This window comes from Temnothorax nylanderi, unplaced genomic scaffold (assembly GCF_030848795.1).
Source record: "Temnothorax nylanderi isolate EJ_2023f unplaced genomic scaffold, tnyl_v1.0 TNYL_tig0200_pilon, whole genome shotgun sequence".
In the NCBI taxonomy this organism is placed as follows: domain Eukaryota; kingdom Metazoa; phylum Arthropoda; class Insecta; order Hymenoptera; family Formicidae; genus Temnothorax; species Temnothorax nylanderi.
The window spans coordinates 212,023-232,414 of NW_027249262.1; the positions used below are offsets into that span (position 1 = coordinate 212,023).

Genomic DNA, 20,392 nt, shown 5'->3' on the forward strand with positions numbered 1-20,392 from the left:
CCGAGTTTTCTTATCTTCAGCTGGTAATGTCCATTTTCCAGACTTATATGTACCAGAAATTTGAGATAAACTTCATACGCAATTGGATTCGCAGATTTCTTTTTTATACTGCTTTTATCACAAATTAAACATAAATAATATATTAGATCAATATGAATAATGCAAAGTATTTAGTTCTTATCGATGACAGATTAAGAGGAAATGCTCTTTACGGATCAATTGATTTTAGCTAACTTATCGACTTGATAGAACTGTCAGAATCCTAACCTCCTAACCTTCACGTTCTTCGCAAACATTAGTCAGTGCCAATTTTTGCTGTTGTTGTTCACCAGGTAACCATTCTTGCTTCTATTTCTTACGAATAAACATTGTTGTGATAATACAATTTAATAAATTATAACATAAAATATAAATTTACAATACGTGAAACAAGTGAGTACTTTTCCAACAGTTGTGCTTTTACAGGTTATAATGTATGTACAGTTTTTTAGTGAAAAAAAGAGAAGAGATGTAGAAAATAATAAATTGTTAATATAAGAAATTAGTACAGCGTAAAGATACAGAAGAATAAAATATTCTCACAATATTATTTTTACATTTATAGCTAGTGTTATATTCGCGAGATATATTGTTTCTGGCAATTTTTCAATTTATTCATTCACAAGCAGTAGCAGCTAAAGCGCATTAATTACAAGAGCAAGCCAAAAAGTCAATGCAGATGTTATACAAAAACCTGTCCACTCTTTAACTTGTTCTCACGCAGGGAACGTATTATATAGGGTGTAATTTTCATTAAATGTGAGCCACTACTTCAAGAGCATATTCTACTCATCAAAATAAGCAAAAAGGTTCATATAAATATATTTATATGTCTAAAAATGCATCATTTTACGTCACAGTTATGTTTAAGTTAAAATTTAAGACAATTACAAAGCGTATTATTTCATTTCTAACATACAGGAGAAAATAAAAGTGAAATAAAACAAATTTTAAAATAAGTGCTTAAAGTGACCGCCTTCAGTCATTTTTAAAGAGACACAAAGGATATGGTTCACCAGCAGTTGTCTGGTGTCCTCATATGTTTTTGGAGACATCTAAAACAAATTATTTATTCCCTGTTGACAACATTAATAATTTTCGTCAGTGCATTGAAAACGAGAGCAATGAAATACGCAACACGTCGGATGTTTGTGAAAAGGTGAGAAGATCGCTAAGAAGACGGGCGGAGCAGTGTATTTTGGCTCGGGGCGGTCACTTTAAACTTTGAACATTTGCTCTAACAATAAGATTTGTTTTATTCAACATTTATTTTTTACTGTTTTGTATTGGAGGAAATAAAATAATACACTTTGTAATTATCTTAAGTTTCAACCCAAACATAATAACTATAACGTGAAAACGACGCATTTTTAGACGCATGTTTATATGAACTTTTTTATTATTTTGATAAGTTACTACGAATAAGTTATTTTGAAAAGTCTACTTATTTTAATAAGTAGAATTCGTTTCTGAAGTAGCGGTCCACATTTAAGTTACACCCTGTCTATATTGACTATTAACTTACGTACTCCAATTAACTCCTAACATTTATATTCTCATTTTTATTCTCTTAATATATGTTACAAATTGCGTTTTTGTAATTTACAATCGAAAGTCATTCTCCCCATACATCTTTTGTGTATATTTCGAATTCGGTGATGCGTATACACATATAATAAATATGTTACCGAATTCATATGCAAATACAATGTAGATTTAATCGCATGCATATATAGATTTTCCTGAAGTTAAATCTCGTGCTCGCGTAGAAGAAGAGTGTCGTACTTGTAAACTCTTTTATTATATATAGTCAATACTTTAAATAAGATCATTTTTATTCTTTCGCACAAGATATATCTTACAGTATTTCTTGTATGTTTCAGTATACGTGTGTCAATTGAGAAAAAGTGATCCATCGATTGCATCGCAATCAAAAGCAAGTCGAATCATGATATCCCTAACGTTCGTGCTCTTCTCATCGGGCCGCTATAGAGCTAACAATTATATATATATATATATAGAGTCCGACCGAGAAAATTCGGTTTCAGTTTCGGCCGAAATTGTTTATTTTTCACAGATTTTTCCAAAGACTTATTTAAAAAATATTTTTATTTTATGTTTAAAAATTTTATTATTAAAATAATATGATTGTGATACTACGAATAGTAATATAGCATACTACAGATTGTGATAATAGAATTGTAATAGTGATAAAAAATTAGAATTATGATAATATGTGCAATTTATTATTTTGACAATTAAATTATAATATTTATGTAGAAGGAGTATATACCTACGCAACCTTGAGAAGAATACTGTCACAACTCAAAAGATTTCAATTTTGAGTTAAGCCCATAAAAAATATGCCTAATATGTTACCTACGTCCTATAATATAGTGTCACAAGTCTATATACGAAATCCGCTGCACAGAGCAAAAGTCGTTATTATTTTAAATTGATTATGTTGCGGTTTCCTGGATATATACTGTCATAAATAAATTCACAAATGAATCACAACAAACCTCTTCAAGAAACAGTAATAAGTTTCATTATAATAAAATATTATAATTGTATTGCATTAGTTATTTCACAATTCAAAGAAATTGAATTTTTGTTTTTCCTCTCTCCTGAAAACTGTGAATTTTTGAGTTGTGACAGTATTTTTCTCGGGGTGCGATATGTACGCGCATATACATATGGCCTTTCTAGAATTCTCATTGAAAAAATCAGCTTAGGTATCGTTTATTCGACCCAACTGGCCAACTTTATTTAAACAACGCTACGTTTCGACCGTAGATTTCGGTCCTTTTCAAGCGTCTGGATATGTCCGCTCATTATTAGTACTACCACAGATCTGACACGTCCTTCGACGTCGAACGACTAAAGAATATGTCGTTCCAACGTACATTTTTATTATTTAATTCTTTGGATCTCAACGCACAAATTATGTAAGCGCTTGAATTTTATATATTTACTTATGGACTTATACTCACGTTGCACGTTGTAACTTTCAATGTTCAGTTTTTAGATGTAGCGTAGTTTGGGCATTATGCTTAAATAATTAATAATTTGTATCCAGACGCTTGAAAAGGACCGAAATCTACGGTCGAAACGTAGCGTTGTTTAAATAAAGTTGGCCAGTTGGGTCGAATAAACGATACCTAAGCTGATTTTTTCATTATTCACTGGCGATTTAAATTCTCATTTTGACTGTTCTCATTGAAAGTTTCTGTTTTCAATTTCGGTTTCAGCCAAAATTGACACATAACAGAATTTTCGGTTTCGACCGGAATTAAAAAAGATTGTTTTGGTCGGACTCTAATTACACATTAGAACGCGCCTCTTACGACCTATTGCCTTAGATCCGTTTCGAACGAGACGCCCTTTTGATTTCGGTTCACTCGTTTTCCCCTGGCCACGTAATACGGATCGTATGCTGCGAAAATTTCATCGAGCGTACCGCGTCGGTCCCTCGGTGGTAGTCGCACGTCTGACAACCGGTTCGCGTTAATGTCGCAATTATCGCCGTTACATCTAGACGTTTCCATCAATAATATTCTTAGAAGACCCTCCACGACCGAGAGACTCATTATTTTAGCGCGATCCTCGTCGTTTATATTTCGCGAGTTCAACATTGAGGAGAGAACGTCTTTTTCAAAATCTTGCGGCACTTTCTTACCTCGAGATATAAAGTAAGGTTCCTCGTCGTTTATATTTTGCGAGTTCAACATTGAGGAGAGAACGTCCTTTTCAAAATCTTGCGGCACTTTCTTACCTCGAGATATAAAGTAAGGTTCCTCGTCGTTTATATTTCGCGAGTTCAACATTGAGGAGAGAACGTCCTTTTCAAAATCTTGCGGCACTTTCTTACCTCGAGATATAAAGTAAGGTTCGGTTAGGCGCTCTAAAATATCACTGTGCTTGTCTCTTCGCTCTAAAGACAGCGACTGCTGAATTTTCCTCTCTATATCCATCAACCATTTATCTTGTTGGAACTGCGGTTTAATCTTGGGTTTAATTTTACAGGTCTTGCAAGCATTACGCTTCTCTCGATAATTTGAAATCTTTATCTCGGAATGGTCGGAATTTTTCGAATTGGATTCGTTTATTAATTGCGAATCTGTTATTCCTATATTGTCTTTATTAATTTCAAATCCACCTTCCTCATTCTTTACTTCCCTTTCGCTCTCTAATTTCTTACGATGCGCGTAATAAAGTTTCCATGCTTTTTCGATGGATTTACGATCTGTATCTTTTTCATTCAAGTTTTCTATTCCATTGTGGTACGGATCTTTATTTCGAAATAAGATGAAAAAGTTATCAGGTGTGCCTGGATCGTTTAGCTTATTGACGTAAGCTTTAAGCTTCATCTGTTCGTATATTCCATTCTGTTCGATATTTTTCTTGGGATTTCCGTGAATTTCATAAATCTCGTGTTTTTTACGAGTATCGGGGAGTTCCTGATTTTTCAGTAACACTGACCTTTTATTTCTTTTATTTATATTAATTGCCAAATGACTTTTGCTATTATTGAATCTCCCAATTTGATCGATTTTCGCAGTTTTGTTGCTGCCAGTTTCAATATCGTTAGGAATATCTTTGCGCTGTATTTTTTGTTTTTTCTGAACAAGATCTGTGATTATACCATTCGCGAAGATTTGATTCTGCTTTGTAAATTTGAATCCACGCAACGATCTTTTCGCCAAATTCTTCAGATCATTCTTTTCATACTTTTTAATAAAGACATAGCTTGTACCCTTCGGCTTCTCAGCTTCTTCCGATATTTTATCGATTTTGGAAGATTTTTCACCACTATTTTCCATTTCGATGATCGTGTTATTTACATCTCTGTTTATATCTTGAAGAGAATCATAGTGATATCTTTCCTTTATCTGATTGTTCTTTACATCAGTTGTTTTATCCTTAGTTCCTCCGTTTGTCTTAGCGAATCTTCTCACTCGGTTTTTTATCAAGAATTTTTTGTTTCTGCTTGGATAACCGAGAGCCGCTTCGTAATCTTCGATAGTTTTGTCCGCTTGTTCTGGATCCTTAATTCTAAAAATTTTCTTTCCTCGTGTCAATATGTAAGGATCGCCATTGTCACGCTGAGAAGAGTCCATGTAATCGATACCTATGTCAACCCATGTCGGCTCCTCCACGTAGAACGGTTGTTGAATCTGCCAGTTGTCTTGACAATAGTTCTTTCTTTTTAAGCAATCTTCTTGTAGATCGTTGCCAACATTCTTATCTTCTTGTATGCCGATGGAGATCAAAACTCTCGGTTTAATGCTGTCCAGTTTTGACTTATCGAAAGATAGGTCGTCCTGTGGAAACTGCGCCAAATCATGCCGCCTGTAATGAAATTATAATATACTTTATTTGTTATTCGTTTAAATATTTTATTAACGATTAAGACTTTATTTAATAATCGACTACAATTGGCTATTATTGTCGTGACAATTCGACCATTGGTTTTGGTCGAATTAATTTTGTCAAGACATTTTCGACCATGGGTTTTGGTCATTCTAAATTAATGTAATTTGAAGCTTACCTATATATAAGCATCGTAATTTTGAAGCATTCCTGACGCTGCGCACTCGTTCAGTTTTTGAGCCAATCAGCACGCGACGATCAGCTTTGTAATTTAAATATTTAAATTACGATGCTTATATATAAGCTTCAAATTACATCAATTTAGAATGACCAAAACCCATGGTCAAAATTGTCTTGACAATTAATCCGACCAAAATCAATGATCGAGATGTCACGACAATGATAGCCAATTGTAGTCAATTATTAAATAAAATCTTAATCGTTAATCAATTATTGGCGGAAGAAAAATATACTTTTCTGTAAATATTTTATTATACATATTGTTTTTCAATTGCACCTGCGGCAATTTGCCGAATCAATTTCTCTTTCCTTATTTCTTGTGAAAAATTTTATTATACTCCATTTTTAATATTGCATTAGTAAGGAATTTTATATCACGAATCTTTTGTTAAATGAGAAATAAAGAATTAAAAATGAATAGGATTTTATTATCTTTTTATGTTTATTAAACACTGATACATAAAGATTCTTTACTTTTCGATATGCCATATGAAATTTGGCCTCTGATTATTTGGTTTTTGTAATAATATATTAGAAATTCAAACATATGTATAGGATAAAATTTATGTTTAAATTTTTAGCGCAGGTAAGACTGTAAATGTTGTTGTATTACCTGATGATTGCGGGCAGTTTTCTTGATTCGTCAGTGAATCGCGTATCCGAAATTTGGGGAAACTGTCTGTCGTCTTCATAATTTAAGGATTCCTCTATTTTGGAAGGAACATCTTTCCGTGGTATTCGCTTTGTTTTCCTATTCCACAGTTGCTTATCGCAAATCCATGCCGTCTTCAGTCTTGGGTGGTTTTCCATCTTAAAACACAAAATCAATTTTTTACGCACATTACTGCTGAATCTTAAGACACCATGGAAAACGATGAGCTTATGTCGATTATCTTTATTTTACTGAAATCAATATTCAATACTTTGGTACGACGTTTTTATCTATTTTTGAGGAAACGGTTGTAATATATTGTATCAAAACGGTTATGAACAATGTTTTACTTACTAGAATATTTTCGGACACTGCTATCGATAGCAAAGTTATGGCCAACAATATTTGCCTCATTGCTGGAAGATAAAAGATTTATGCGTACATAGATTACACATAGAAAGAAAAGAAATGTCAAATCAACATTGATATACTTGTATATACGCAAGAATATATACATATAATCTTCTTATAAGAATTTTAACTTCTTATTTCAACTTTTTTTCCTTGATTGAACTATATAAAACTTCGTTTAACTATATAAATAGCTGCATTCAAACAAGTTTTCTTCGTTCAATGCAATATAATCTTATTTCAAGATTATATATTCTTGCGTATATAAGTATCCAAGTAGGTATATTAGTGTTGATTTGACATTTCTTTTTTTTTTCTATGCATTTTCATTTAATATTGTGATGTGCCTAGTAATGTAGGCATAATGTACAAAAGTTATGTGTCGATAGTTTTGTTATATAGCGATCTTATTTTCAGAGTTTTATACTTATCGGTTCATAAGAGAATATTTATCGTTTGATGTCATATCTAATTAGTAAGACCATTATGAATATCGACATCGATCATGCGAAAATCTAATTCTGTTCTATCCTATTTTATTAATTATTGCGTAGAAAAAAAAGTACTAACAATAAGTATTTTATTATAATCAGTTAATGATGAATTTCTTAGAAGATTCTATTACAGAAATTTGGGGACACGATTAATGTTTGAATCGGAGATATCAAACGAATAAAGGAACACACATTTAAAAAAATTTATTTTACTCAAATCAATTAACATAATTATCACTTTACTCGTTGCACAGACACGGAGAATATATTAATTATTAAAGCTCGACAATTTTAAAAAGCATTGCTGATAGTTTTCAACTGTAATTGACATGTATTTTAGGCTATTATTACCGAAATTAATTCTCAATCGTATTAATACAGTTAATACTTATCGATGAAAATAGAAACATTAAATTATCATAATTGCTTGTTGGTTTTCTTTAAAGAAACTGTTGATCAAAATTTAAAAAACCATCTTTAATCGATCTATATTTTATATAAAATCGCGGTATGATGAAGGATGGAAGATCGCGAAAAAAATACGCCGACTTCTACTAACAAGTCAATTATCGGCATCCCTTACCTGTTGCGGCGTTCACCTGTTGGCGGTGTATCTCCGACGTTCGCGAGTTCCTCGACTAGAATGGCAACGGGCCGACTCCTGTGCGGATATTTATGTCCGTTGGTCGAAAGCCCCGTGGGTCATCCCGTTGCGGTCGAAAGATTAGGCGGATTGCATGGGGAATTCGTTCACCTGGCGCGGATGCCCACGCCAATCTACTCCGCCAACGAGTGCAAACATTCTGACGTCCACGTCTGTTCGCCTTGGCCGTCGTAACGTTATGATACTTATTGTTAGAAACATAAGATATTGTATAGGGGCAGCGCGGCAGAAAAAATGTCACCCAGTTTTCCGCCCCGAGGGCACGCGGCGAACCCGTGCTCCGCAGTAGACGTAGTGTGATTGACTGACGTACGTAGTTATATCTTTACGGTTGCACGAGGATCGAAAGCTTGATGGTGAATTCCAAGTTGATTAAATATCGAACTGCATGCGTAGGATAAATCAATACGAGATTCAGGATTTGATAATTTGATAAATAATTACATTATAAGCGTAGGAGAAATCACATCGTGACTTCTTTATATATTGCTTTTTCGCCCTTTTATCCTAGTGGAAAAATCCTTTGTCATTTGTATAAAACCATTTTTATTAGTTACACTTTCATTATAATTCTTAAAAGTTGTGCGTGATTTTTAGGTGAAAAAAACTGATTTAGCCTGGGCACAAACTAAGAAATTAACAAAAATGGTAAGAGCTCACAAGAATACGTTAGGACGCAAAAATTATTTTTGCTAATTAAGTGAAAAGGACACAGAGCCGTAACAAGGTGTCGTTGGTTTTAATTTTTAATTAGGTCGAAGTTAGACAACTTTATATACGTTTCGGCCTGACATTAGCCCTTAGTGTACAATAGTATCTGAAAATTTTATAGACACAGTAAACGCATATCACAAAGGTATTTTCATCGCAATATTTATGGATCCAAACAGCTCATGTCTTATAATTAAATTGTCGCGAGGATAAATAAGTGTCGAGAAGTAGAAGTAGTCAACAACCTTGTTACGGCTCTGTGCGCTTTTCACTTAATTATTGATTTTTAATCATTCGAGCCTTCTAAAATTATTTTTTGCTATTATAATAATTAAAGAGATAAATAAATCAAATATTGTAAAAAGGCAAACTTGTCAAAAATATATTATATGCTTTTAAAATATATAAATACACAAATTTACGTGTTTTCTAATTTATTACTCAAAACTTTCTATATATTCATTAAAAATTTGAAATTGATGTATTAACAAACTATTAAACACACATATTACTTAATTTAACATCTTGAAATTTCTCTATATTTTATAAATAGAGGTTCAGATTTCTCGGCGATGGCGACTGTCCAGACTGGTTGTTGGCGGAAATCAACACGCTTTCGCGAATGGTATTTCTCAATTCTTTGTTTCTCCCTCTGGGATATATTCCCATACCTATAATAAAGTTATATTAGAATTCTCGATAGTTATACATATAATGAAAAAAGACATTGAGATATTTTTTTTAATAAACGTGTTCAATATTTCATTTCTAGACTTCAATTAAAATGAAAATGCTAGGTCAAGCAGTGGCTAAATATTTGACCGAAGGGGAACTTGATGTAAGTAATACAGATCTACCGCTAAAAAGTTACGGTTTAAAATTATTTGTTTTTTATTGCTAACACTGATACACAAAAGCCAATAGGAAAAAATTATTTTAAATTAGATTCATTATTTTGCTGAAACTTATGATAATATGCCAATACTTTCTTTCCAATGATTATATCGAATATCTTTAATTTAAATTACTTGTAAATTTATATCAATCGATATTGGTCGAATAGAAAATAAACGATTAAAATTTTTAATTATGTGTGCGTATATTATGTATTTCGAGTATATTTCTATTTCGAGTATATTTTAATTGTCCTTAATTGCACTAAATTTTTTAGGAGGAAAAAGTAAAAAAGATCACACAAGACGCCAAACTTGGTGCGTGTAACTTCGTATATTATTATAATCACGAAATGAAATCATACGATAAATAGCTGTTAAAAGAAAAGAAAATGTAGAGATTTGCGTTTTATTTAGATGTAAGTGATGCGAAAGCAATAGTAGCCGCCCTCGAATTGATATTCACATCTTCCGCCCGATATGGCGTTTCCGCCGCTGACTTGAGCAGCGAACTGCAACAATTGGGACTTCCGCGAGAACATAGCACAGCTGTGGCAAGGCTTCACACAGATCACTGTCTCCAGATCACGTCTGTTCTTTCATCTCAATCTTTAAGAGGTGCAAGCTCTACATTTTTGTAAAACTAAATTGAAAAGATATGTAGGCTATCAAGTTTACCCAGGTAGCAAACACAAGTCATTTTGACGTCAAATACTAGTCATGTTTGTACAAATGACGTCAAATGACCAAAAAGCGACTATGTCTTTAAAAATGACATTATACTGACGTTATTCCATAACATCATTATGACGTCTATTTTTAGTCATTTTTGGTTAGGTTAGTCTATGACATCGGCGACTAATAATGGACGTTTATAAGACGTCATTTCTTAGACCATCTAAAGACGTCATTTTAAAGACGTCTTAAAGTCGTCCAAATAAGGTCTTTTTGTAATATAACTATTTTTACTTCTTAATATTGTTTAATAAAGTAATAATAAAATAAAAACCACAAAATTAACTGCAATATGTTTGTTTAGCAACTTTATGATTGAAGTGGCGAATTTATGGTATAAGTGGATGTAGTTGCGTGTGATTATAGTTTTATGATAACTATTTCACGCAGTGTTATAGCTATCAAGAAGATTATCATTACAAGATTTTTGAACACATTAAAGATGTACCTGTTATAGACAAGTACAGTTAATAAGGAAGCATCAGGGTGAGAAGATCGTCACTGTCCACTGGATCATCGAAGTCAAGCGACTCGGACGCGGTACTGTACTAGGATGGGTGACCGCCTTGAGAGCGGCTATACGCACATGGCATGTAACGAAACAGTTAAAAAAGTTTTTTTTTAGATAAAGAAAAAGAACATTTTTTTATAAACGTTTATCAAGTAGACATTTTAACATTTTAATTTCATAAAAAACATTTCTAGAAACCGGTATGTCGTACAATGGACCTATTTTTGCCGTCAATAAGACGTCAGAAAATGACGTCAATTGTCTGTGACATTAGACCGTCATTTTAACGTCATTATGCCGCCAGTTAGTGACGTCAGGAATGGTCAGTAAAGGACCAAAATTTGACGTCAAAATGACTTGTGTTTGCTACCTGGGTAATTTTCGGAAAAATCTTAGCTCGTCAAAGATATAAAAACTACAGACTTTTATATCAGTTATATCTGACAATATTTTTCGATTGCATCGAATGTGTTTTGGTTTATGCAAAAATTTACATTCCAATTTTTATGTTCGTAGTCAGTCGCTTGTCCTCCATCGATGTACTACCTTGCGATAGCTCGTCGCCTGTTTCCGCTGTGACGTTAAAATTGAAGAAAGTAGATGGAAAAGAGGAAGATTCTACTATAAATATCTCCAAAGATGATGTGCAAGTGTTATTGAAGGGTACGGAAACACAGAATTTAGTTATAAAAAAAGAACTAGTGGCTTTTTCTGAGATTACTTTGTTACAAGAAACCTATATGCACTATACTACAAATTTTCAATTTCATGCTATACGCACATAAATGTTAGGCATTTTATAAGAAAAGATTTATAACAAATTCATGTTTTTCTTTTTCAGAATTGAAAAGAGCACGGGCGCTAATGGAAAATTTGTGAATATTGAATAAAATAATAATTGCGACATTTTCTACCATAATTATTATAATTTACTGATGAAAAAGATTTGCTATTTACCAATAAACATGTCATGCAGAAAATAAGATTCTATTCCTTTCAAGTCCTGGCAATTCCTATTTCCGCAAGATTGATCAAAGGAATTATAAAGAGAATCGAGCGCATCAAGCTGTTCATCGAATAATTTACTTTTATTCTCTTAGTAAATGAATATACAAAGTTTACATTTAGTTTACTGGTTTATACGATGCATTGAATAATATTGATACGTTGTGACGATAATAATGTCGCTGTTAATAATCGCGCGTGTCCTTCTTCCCTCTGCTGCGTTCATACGTATTCGAGCACGATGTGTCGGAACGTGTCGGATCGTCGATTATTATCAAAGTGTCGGAATTAAGCGTGCGCAGGGAATAACGCTGATTCGTTCGGAACGCGTTGCGCATCGGATCTTCATGTACGATCCTTCAGCCTTCACTCTTCTATTTTTCCCGATCTGCTGAGATCGCGCTCGAAGATACACGCGCAACCGAACGAAGTAGCGATACGAAGCGAACATCTTGCAGGCGGGGGGAAAAGAATGTTTAAAAAAAAAATGAACTTTAGGCCAGCATAGATTCCCTCGGGATCGGGAAAAAATTGCGCGAATTGCCGAATTTACGCTTCGGACGAGCCGGTAAACGAACTATAACAATGGAAAGGAAATCCCTCTCGATTGTAACTAATGAGGCGCTGTGTCGAACGGTATACCGATATTCTCATGGGAAAACGAAGTTTCGTCGGTGAATACCTTTGGCATCGTGCTCCATGAATATCCTTTTTTTTTCTTTTAGGGCGCGCGCAAAGCGGTAGCGTTTAATCGTTAAATTCGAATAAATACCAAGGCTAGTCTAATCAGTCTTTATACAGTTATTCGTACACATTCGCTGTATATGTGTCCGTCTCGCTCGCGCTCTCATACACGCACGCATACACTCGCACTCTCTCTTTCTCTCGCGGTTCTCTTCGCTCGACGCGACTCTTAATTATTTACAAGTGTTTCGGAGGAGCCGTCGATATAATGACACATCGATTATGCGCTCTCTCGCGGTTATACACACGTTTCCTGGGACGCGACTCTTTGGAGGGCTCTGACCGGCTCTTTCTTCATCATGCTCTTGCTCTGAGGTGGAACCAAGGATTTCGCGCGATCAATGATTAAATAATAATAAAAAAAAGGGATTTCGATTAGCCAATTTTTCTCTCGGCCCTTGATGTCATCTACTTCGTTACCTCAATCCCGTGCAGACGACTTTACAAATGAAAAATTAAAACTGTTTAGACGGATCCCTGCATATGTTTTTTTTTTATTACATTTTTTATTCTGATCTTATTATATTTGATTGCGTGTGTGTTTTATATTTTCTCTCTTAAATGAATGGAAGTCCAAATAAAGATGGGAGAATTGATTAAAAATTAAAACATAATTCTTTACTTATCAGGATAAGTATGCACTGTTAAATTCGTAGTGTTAAATATATTCAATTTTAATCATTTTTAACCATTCCTATAGGTCGCTACTACTTCTACTCAATATGTCATTAATTCTACTAAAACAATGTTAATTTAACTAAACTAATAGAGTTAAAATAATATATTTCGACACATATGGTAGTTAAAAATAACAAAATGTTATTTAACTTAAGGTATTGGTTTAAATAACAGATGAGAATGAGAATATAACGACCCGATTTTGCTGTTAATCAATTTAGAGAATTGCACAATATCGTACTTGATATCACTTTCGCTAACGGGTTAAGGTACGAGTGATTCAGGGCTGCGTGTCACATGGCAATAGAGATCTTGCTCCTTGCTTCCGAAACGCCTCCGGTGCGGAGCCTTCCTCAACTGCATTACGATCACACCTACGTCTAGGTACTAGCCGGATCTAAAACGAATTAGAGTACGGTCGCTGACGCTAGACGGTAAAAAAATATTTCTGCGAGAGGCAGCTTTTTGTATCTCGTCGCTGCTCTTGTTTCTCGCGCGCACGTCGATGTCGACTATTATCTGATTTTAATCGCACGCAAGTATAACGAAGCAGAATTATCATCGAGAACGGGGCAGGCATCCTTGCAAAACATTTACAGACACAGGCGTATAGATATGTAAATGCATACGAGAAAATTTTGTAGATTCGAATAAAATATAATAAAGGTGTGAATATTTTTCTCCTGTTAAAGGAGATCGGAAAGAATAGAAATAGCACAAAATTAATTTCATACTCATTTCGTCGAATCTCTCTCTCTCTCTCTCTCTCTCTCTCTCTCTCTCTCTCTCTCTCTCTCTCTCTCTCTCTTTCTCTCTCTCTCTCTCTCTCTCTCTCTCTCTCTCTCTCTCTCTCTCTCTCTCTCTCTCTCTCTCTCTCTCTCTCTCTCTCTCTCTCTCTCTCTCTCTCTCTCTCTCTCTCTCTCTCTCTCTCTCTCTCTTTCTGTGAATTCAGAAGTGCTACAAGTTTTCTATTTAATTCGAAACGAATAAACTTAATTTTAGAATTTAAATTTTTTTAAAAATAAATTCTATTGTCACTAAAATAGAATCTAAAGCGCGCCGCAAAAACACTGTGTCTTGAATGATGATTTTAAGATGCGTGCCTCATCGTTGACGATTAACTATTTTCTATGATGGTCGTCGCGATTACGCCGCAGCAATATCCGCCATTCATGGTGCAGTTATCAAAAGATAGGTTTCTTCTTTGTGCTACTACCATTGCTGTGTGCATTTTTAAAAAACTGTATCAGTGGCGATTGCAACGGCGCGATCAATAATGTATCGATTGTATATACACGAGTCAACGCTATCAGGAATCTCCGTTGAATGCCTAATAAATTATGGATGCTACTCGCAAGGGAGTTAATCCATTATCGTTTTTGAAAATATATAATGAATAAAGTACTTGACTTAATACTTCATTTTTTCAATACAAACATAATCTTACAAGTAAATTATAAATGTAAAATCATAATAAAAAAGGAAAAAATTAAATAAATTTTGTTTATATGTATACAAAATTAATAACTTTTGCCTAATTTATATTTCATAACAAAAGAAGTAGAGAATAAATGCAGTAAGTTTTAGCAAGCAATAAGAGAGTGTTAAATTATAGAAATTAGTCACTAAAAGCGAGAGATATAACAATAGATTGATTTAACAAAGGGTCGTGTATTTTAAAATTGAAAATTTATAGCTTGAATAAGTTAAACATAAGAGAATGTTGCAACGAAGATTTCTTGATAACGCACGCGCGCGCGAATACGTGGAAGAAAGTGTCATGCCAAAGCATTTGCATTGAGGAAAATACGTGATCCTAGCGTTAAGTATATCTACTTCGAAACAGAATCAAGGGTAGCGCTATATGGACTATATAAGACTATAAACAGGAAAGGCAGAATAAATCTTTCCAAATTTAGATCCCGAGTTCTTTCTCTTTCTCTCTACGAAAATTCCCTCGTCCTATTTCTTCATCTACTAGCGTATTGAAAATAGCCGTTAAAAAATATGTTCGCACTACGTTGGGTACTATTAGAGCTCATTGATCATTAAGAAGTCTGGTCCAGCCCTTGATCGGTGCTTCGTGCTATTGCTTGAGTATCTCCTCGTAAATGTCTTCGCGAAATGCATGGTCCTTGCGAGATGATATGTACGATCGGCAATGACAAAGCGCTCGATAAGTCGTATAAAAGTGACGAACTTGCCGTTCGTGATCAATTTGTCGATCTCTTGTGCTTTGATAGGTACTTTCCATAGCTTACAAGACAATACGGTTATTCACGATTCAAAAAAGAATCGGAACTCAAAGTTAAAATCTGCACTACGAATCGATATCTCGTGAATATTCAAATGCCGCTAATGTATTGTTACAGGATGAAATGTCTCCTTGCTATACATATAGTACCAAGAACAATCATTACAACCCATTTAGATTTGCACTTGGATTACTCTCATCACATTTCCTTGTGTAATACCTTAAGTAAATAGAAAGCGCAGAATTTTCCAGAGTAAATCTCCCACGATTCCGTGGGATTACCTTTGCTCGTACAACAACTCGTATAACAGAAATATTCTATGAACAAGGCTTGAGAACACCGCTATTTCTAATACTGGAAGATATTGAAAAATACAGATATCTGGTTTCATATTGCATTGTCTCATGAAAAAGTATGAGTTCCGAACAATGCCGTACAAAGAACGCTCACACTTTCCTTTTATTGTTGTTGTTATTATCTTTTACGGAATGCGTAAAAATTTTTTCAACCGCAGTCACATGTCATACTGGTATACAATCATAATACTACTTGTTTATCATTGCATTCGTATTTTTATATCGGTGATTACAAAAAAAAATGCTTTTACGCTCACTATACGCACACAAATAAGTGCAATATTTCATTTCATTTACTTTCGAGAACTAATACGTACAATTTTATACAAAGTTGATAATATATTATAAAACATTTGACGATGACAATAATAATAATAATAATATTAATATTAATAATAGATAAGCAATAATACATAATAATAATAATAAATTTAAAAATATTATATTGACATAATTTGCAAATCAATTCTTTTACTAATATTTTTCATTTCTATAAATTATGTACTAAATTTAATTTATTTATTGATCTTAATTGAAGCAATGTAACTCTTCATTTGTCTGACCTCTCTTTTATATAACTTACGTTAGAGTCTCATAATATTCCTTCTTAGCCTATCGCAATCTAACGTAAAGCCAATTCGCTGACTTGTATATGCAATTAAATTCGTTTTTAAATTTGTTAAAAGCTAAATTTAATTACATTGTCACGAATAATTACAAATCGACGATACACATCAGCATCCACAGGATGTAATATTTTTTTAATATTATGGCATATCGTTGGGCGGATGAAATGATTTGTAATATTGACTTCCGAAAGATTTGTCGAAAAGCGAAAAGAAGATGAAACAAACGTTGTGTCATATTATGTGGCAATGTCTACTGCATTAGATTGCGAGAAAGACTTGAGGATGTGATGCATCTTTACGATAACGGTCTCTACCATCACGCGTCTCATAGAATGATATATAGTCGCGAAAGAACGCAACTTAGCGAGAACGTATGCTTTATAATTTATATATATATATATACTATATGTACGCACGTATACCGATAGCATACGCACAAGTAAATGCTTAGGAACGAGTAAACGAGTACGGTGATTACTTATATTGACGAAAGGACGAAATAACATGGCAGTTAAAGAAAGTAAATATAATCGAGATCTATAGATCTTCTCTCTCTTTCATGATTGAGTGGCAGTAATCGTTCCTTAACTCACTTGTCACAGGTTGCGCTTGTCTTTCTCCTCTTACAATGCGCCAACGATTTATTTGGATACATATATATTGCATTAAATATAAATACACTCGTTGTATTGTTATAAATAATGTAAGTTGATAGAAATCAGGCGAAAAATTTATTTTATGTTTTTCTCTTCCAAAGAGAAACAATATAAAATATAATGTATGAAATTTCGCGTGTGTATGCAGTTTTGTGCAGTTCTTCTAACAAAAGAGAGAATATTAGACTGTAAAGAAGTGCTGAGCCATTCGGAAATAAATAAGTAGCACGTATTATCTTCGCGGTAAATCTCTAGCTTTATCTTTAGCTCTTTTACTCATGGGTTTTAATTCTATGGATAATGAAACAGTTTCCTTCTTGTTCCTCGTCTGATTGTGTGTGCTTATATTAATTTCGATGGCACTGCTAATATCGCAAATCTTATGATTACGATCGAAATGGCAGATTATGGTATAGCGTTATCAGGCCATAAGAAGATTTAATGTAACGGTATATTTGTAGTATATACCGGAAATCTCATCAAGGCCGAAAATCGTATGACTACAATCTGCGTCTGTGTATTTTACAGTCATATAAAACCGTCCGCATATTTATTTCGCACATTATTCCTCCATAATTCCATAAATATTTAAACATACAATTCATAGAAGATTCGACAAACAAACATTTATCCTCGATGAACTCGATAAATCTATAAAAAGGAAACAAAAAAAAGAAAGACCAAAAGCAAACGAACGAAGAACGCATTGCGCATAGTTTAGATATGCATTCCAATGCGGGAATGCTTTTCTTCTTTTCGCCTTATCGCATACAAGTGACTCATCGCGTCGCAGTTATAAACAAACAATTGGCAATGTACAAATTACGTTTTTAACAAAATTTACAGTCATCGATGGAAAATAGATCTTAAATGTTAATAGAAAAGCGTACGAAGGGGCGACCCGAGTTTCTTTCCACATTCTTCTTTTCTTAACTGGCTATCCTTAATTCACTCTATACACGAATTTTATTTAAGACAACACAATAACTTTTTCCGTATCTATAAAAATGGGATAACTATGTTATTCTCACTCTCGCCTGCCGTTCCCTTCTGGGATTCAATGCGGCAAAACGCTGATCTTCTCCGTTCGCCGTTATTCTTCCTCACGCCTCGCGATATAAGAACATGAGAAAGATGTGATTCTAGCTACAAGCACGCGTCGACACGTACCGAGAGATGTTCGCGCAAACTCGAGAAAGCAGAGATCTATTATTACTTATATTTTTAATTGTAATCTGCTTAACTCTCTTTTACATTGTGATATATGTGCATTACTTATATTTTGCAATAATTCCTTATTGTTGCATGATTTAGAACTATTTCACATTATCCAAGATGAAGATTTCTTAACTGAGTCGTCTATTGTTTTACAATTTATATCACTATCCCTTTCAGATATCTCTCTTTATTGCTGTGAGATTAAAGATAAAATGGGACATACGTCATCACGTATAGGATATGTATTTAACGGAATTGATGTCTTTTAATTACTCGTACAATTATTAATTACCTCCATAAGCTACCTGTGGAATATATATAATCATTTATCATCGACTTATTCTTTTTTTACGTGTTTACGTTGATGCACATTGCTCATTCAAATGAATGGAAATTTTTTCGTATATACGCAATTTATGCAATAAACTCTATGTTAATATCATAGACGCCCTTACATAAATAACCAGGTAAAATCTGACCGACATATCGAGTATCGAGATCAGATTGTAAAAAATAGAGATAATCCGTATTTTAAGGAATGCCACATACATTTATTATACGTTAACAAACGGTAGAAATTGATATGTCGTTTTAATCTTACTGTTAGTCCGATTCCTTTTCCTTAAAATTTCGGCGTTTGAGCATGCGATATGAAATATACGTAAAAGCTTCCTCTCTAATGGTCCATTAAGTAATGCAACATACTGAATGCGTATTACAATTTCGTGAGTCCTAGAGATTTATCGATTCCAAAGCAAAATATTTGCAACTTGTCTCGAGTTCGCGAAAAAAGCTTCTCTCTCTCTCTCTCTCTCTCTCTCTCTCGCTCGCTCTGTGCCTATTTCATTTCTATCACTCTCATTCATCAGAATAAGCATTTGGGGAGATCATGATCGTGACATCGGTACGCTTGCCTGGAAACTGCGATCCCCTCCGATGTCATTTGTCATCACGAAAATGTTATTATGAAAATACCAGGTATTACCTAACGCGATACGAGTTCATGCAGTCTTTGCGCGTTTTATTTTAGTGCGGTAAACACGTGTCGGAGTCTCCGCTGCTGGCCATGGAGAAGTTCGCGGAGTCTCGGTCGCTCTGTCTGATCTGCGCGGTGGCCGTGAGCTTGCTGTTGCCTTGCGGCATCTGCGGGAAGGTGTGATGGCCCGGCAGGGCCCAGGGTTGGGTATGCAACTGCACCGGCGGGAACCTCTTGACGAAGGGATTGCCAGGGCCAACGGCGGTCGCGTGGAGCAGCCTGACGCCGTTGTGATGCGACGGCAGCGTCGTGTGTGCCGGCATGGTGGTGTGGACCTGCGGCGGCACGAAGGTATGCCTCGGCACGGATCCGCAGCTGCCGGTGGAGCCGCCGCTCATGTTCGCCGCGGCCACACTGTGGGACGCGTGCGGCAGCGGCATCGTGGAGCAGTGAGGATAGGTGACGATAGGCTGCGTGGGATAGTGCGGCAGAGTCGCCGAGGAGGCCTGTATGCGGATGTCGTTGCTCTCGGTGAAGGAGGTCATCCTCATGTTGGTAGACCGGCCGAACGGTTCCTCGTTCGGATTCAGTGGATCCGTGAGCTTCGTTCTCGAGAGCTTGCGGCGGATCACGACCGTCGCCTCATTCGGGTTCTCAAGAATGACCGCCGGGCAACCGGCGCCGATCTCGTTGCCGGCGGTATTGCTGTACGGCGGCACGTGGTTCACGTACTGCGGCGAGGAGAAGGACTGACTGGTGCCGGGGCGACTGCTGGGTGGCGAAAAAGTCGTGTTCGCTGTGGGTGGCTGCGTGCCACGCTGAAGGGAGCAGCTGCGCCATTGCTCACGCGGCTCCTCGCGCGGCTCCCCGGTCAGATCGTCTACGCTGGTCGCCCGACGTTGGGAGCTGCTGTGGCTGGCGTTACTGGCGTTACTCGCGTTACTATGCACGCCGCTTGACGTCTCGCTGTTACTGCTGGTGTTGCTGTGACCGGTCACCGAACCGGCACCACCGCCGCTGCCCACTGCGTCCAAGGGCGGCGAGTTCGAGGAGTCTGAGCGTGGTGTCAGCTCCTCGTGCGGCATCCCGGAATCCGCGCGGCGCAAGCACCGTGGCGTCTGTCCGCCGTTCATCTGGAAAGTTCCGTCGCTG

General features: G+C 35.5%; 3 protein-coding genes across 10 annotated transcripts in view; 1 reads left to right on the forward strand and 2 right to left on the reverse strand.

Moving 5' to 3' along the window:
* The first annotated feature begins 237 nt into the window (after positions 1-237).
* Positions 238-11,706, forward strand: LOC139778883 (COMM domain-containing protein 4). Of its 4 annotated transcripts, none has more exons than XM_071717017.1 (9): positions 251-332; positions 1,923-2,001; positions 8,471-8,521; positions 9,138-9,209; positions 9,357-9,422; positions 9,756-9,795; positions 9,895-10,095; positions 11,240-11,386; positions 11,565-11,706. In XM_071717017.1, exons 3-9 carry the CDS (start codon positions 8,519-8,521, stop codon positions 11,600-11,602), a joined length of 567 nt encoding a protein of 188 aa, XP_071573118.1. In that variant the 5' UTR covers positions 251-332; positions 1,923-2,001; positions 8,471-8,518; the 3' UTR covers positions 11,603-11,706. The 4 variants fall into 4 exon arrangements, with proteins under 4 accessions (XP_071573117.1, XP_071573118.1, XP_071573119.1 ...); XM_071717018.1 differs by having other exon boundaries at positions 255-332; positions 1,923-1,975; XM_071717016.1 differs by lacking the exon at positions 1,923-2,001 and having other exon boundaries at positions 238-332.
* Positions 1,574-7,857, reverse strand: LOC139778882 (uncharacterized). Of its 2 annotated transcripts, XM_071717014.1 has the most exons (4): positions 7,793-7,857; positions 6,659-6,720; positions 6,266-6,462; positions 1,574-5,391 (listed from the first exon to the last, which is right to left on the reverse strand). In XM_071717014.1, exons 2-4 carry the CDS (start codon positions 6,716-6,718, stop codon positions 3,390-3,392), a joined length of 2,259 nt encoding a protein of 752 aa, XP_071573115.1. In that variant the 5' UTR covers positions 6,719-6,720; positions 7,793-7,857; the 3' UTR covers positions 1,574-3,389. The 2 variants fall into 2 exon arrangements, with proteins under 2 accessions (XP_071573115.1, XP_071573116.1); XM_071717015.1 differs by lacking the exon at positions 7,793-7,857 and having other exon boundaries at positions 6,659-6,728.
* Positions 11,707-11,790: 84 nt separating the features above from the next.
* Positions 11,791-20,392, reverse strand: part of Tinc (transmembrane protein tincar) — a 99,646-nt gene continuing 91,044 nt past the window's right edge. For all 4 annotated transcript variants that reach the window (XM_071717011.1, XM_071717013.1, XM_071717010.1 and 1 more), the window contains one exon: positions 11,791-20,373. In XM_071717011.1, the coding sequence (XP_071573112.1) occupies positions 19,291-20,373 (1,083 nt within the window). In that variant the 3' untranslated portion in view covers positions 11,791-19,290. The remainder of the gene's footprint in view (positions 20,374-20,392) is intronic.

Excerpts from the sequence above, each read along its gene's own strand:
- LOC139778882 (XM_071717014.1), bottom strand. The coding sequence starts at position 6,718 with ATGAGGCAAATATTGTTGGCCATAACTTTGCTATCGATAGCAGTGTCC. Across the intron at positions 6,463-6,658 it reads CAGTGTCCGAAAATATTCTA|ATGGAAAACCACCCAAGACT; the intron begins GTAAGTAAAACA and ends TTGTGTTTTAAG. Across the intron at positions 5,392-6,265 it reads AAACTGCCCGCAATCATCAG|GCGGCATGATTTGGCGCAGT; the intron begins GTAATACAACAA and ends ATTTCATTACAG.
- LOC139778883 (XM_071717016.1), top strand. Across the intron at positions 9,210-9,356 it reads TCAACACGCTTTCGCGAATG|ACTTCAATTAAAATGAAAAT; the intron begins GTATTTCTCAAT and ends TTTCATTTCTAG. Across the intron at positions 11,387-11,564 it reads TGTGCAAGTGTTATTGAAGG|AATTGAAAAGAGCACGGGCG; the intron begins GTACGGAAACAC and ends TTTCTTTTTCAG.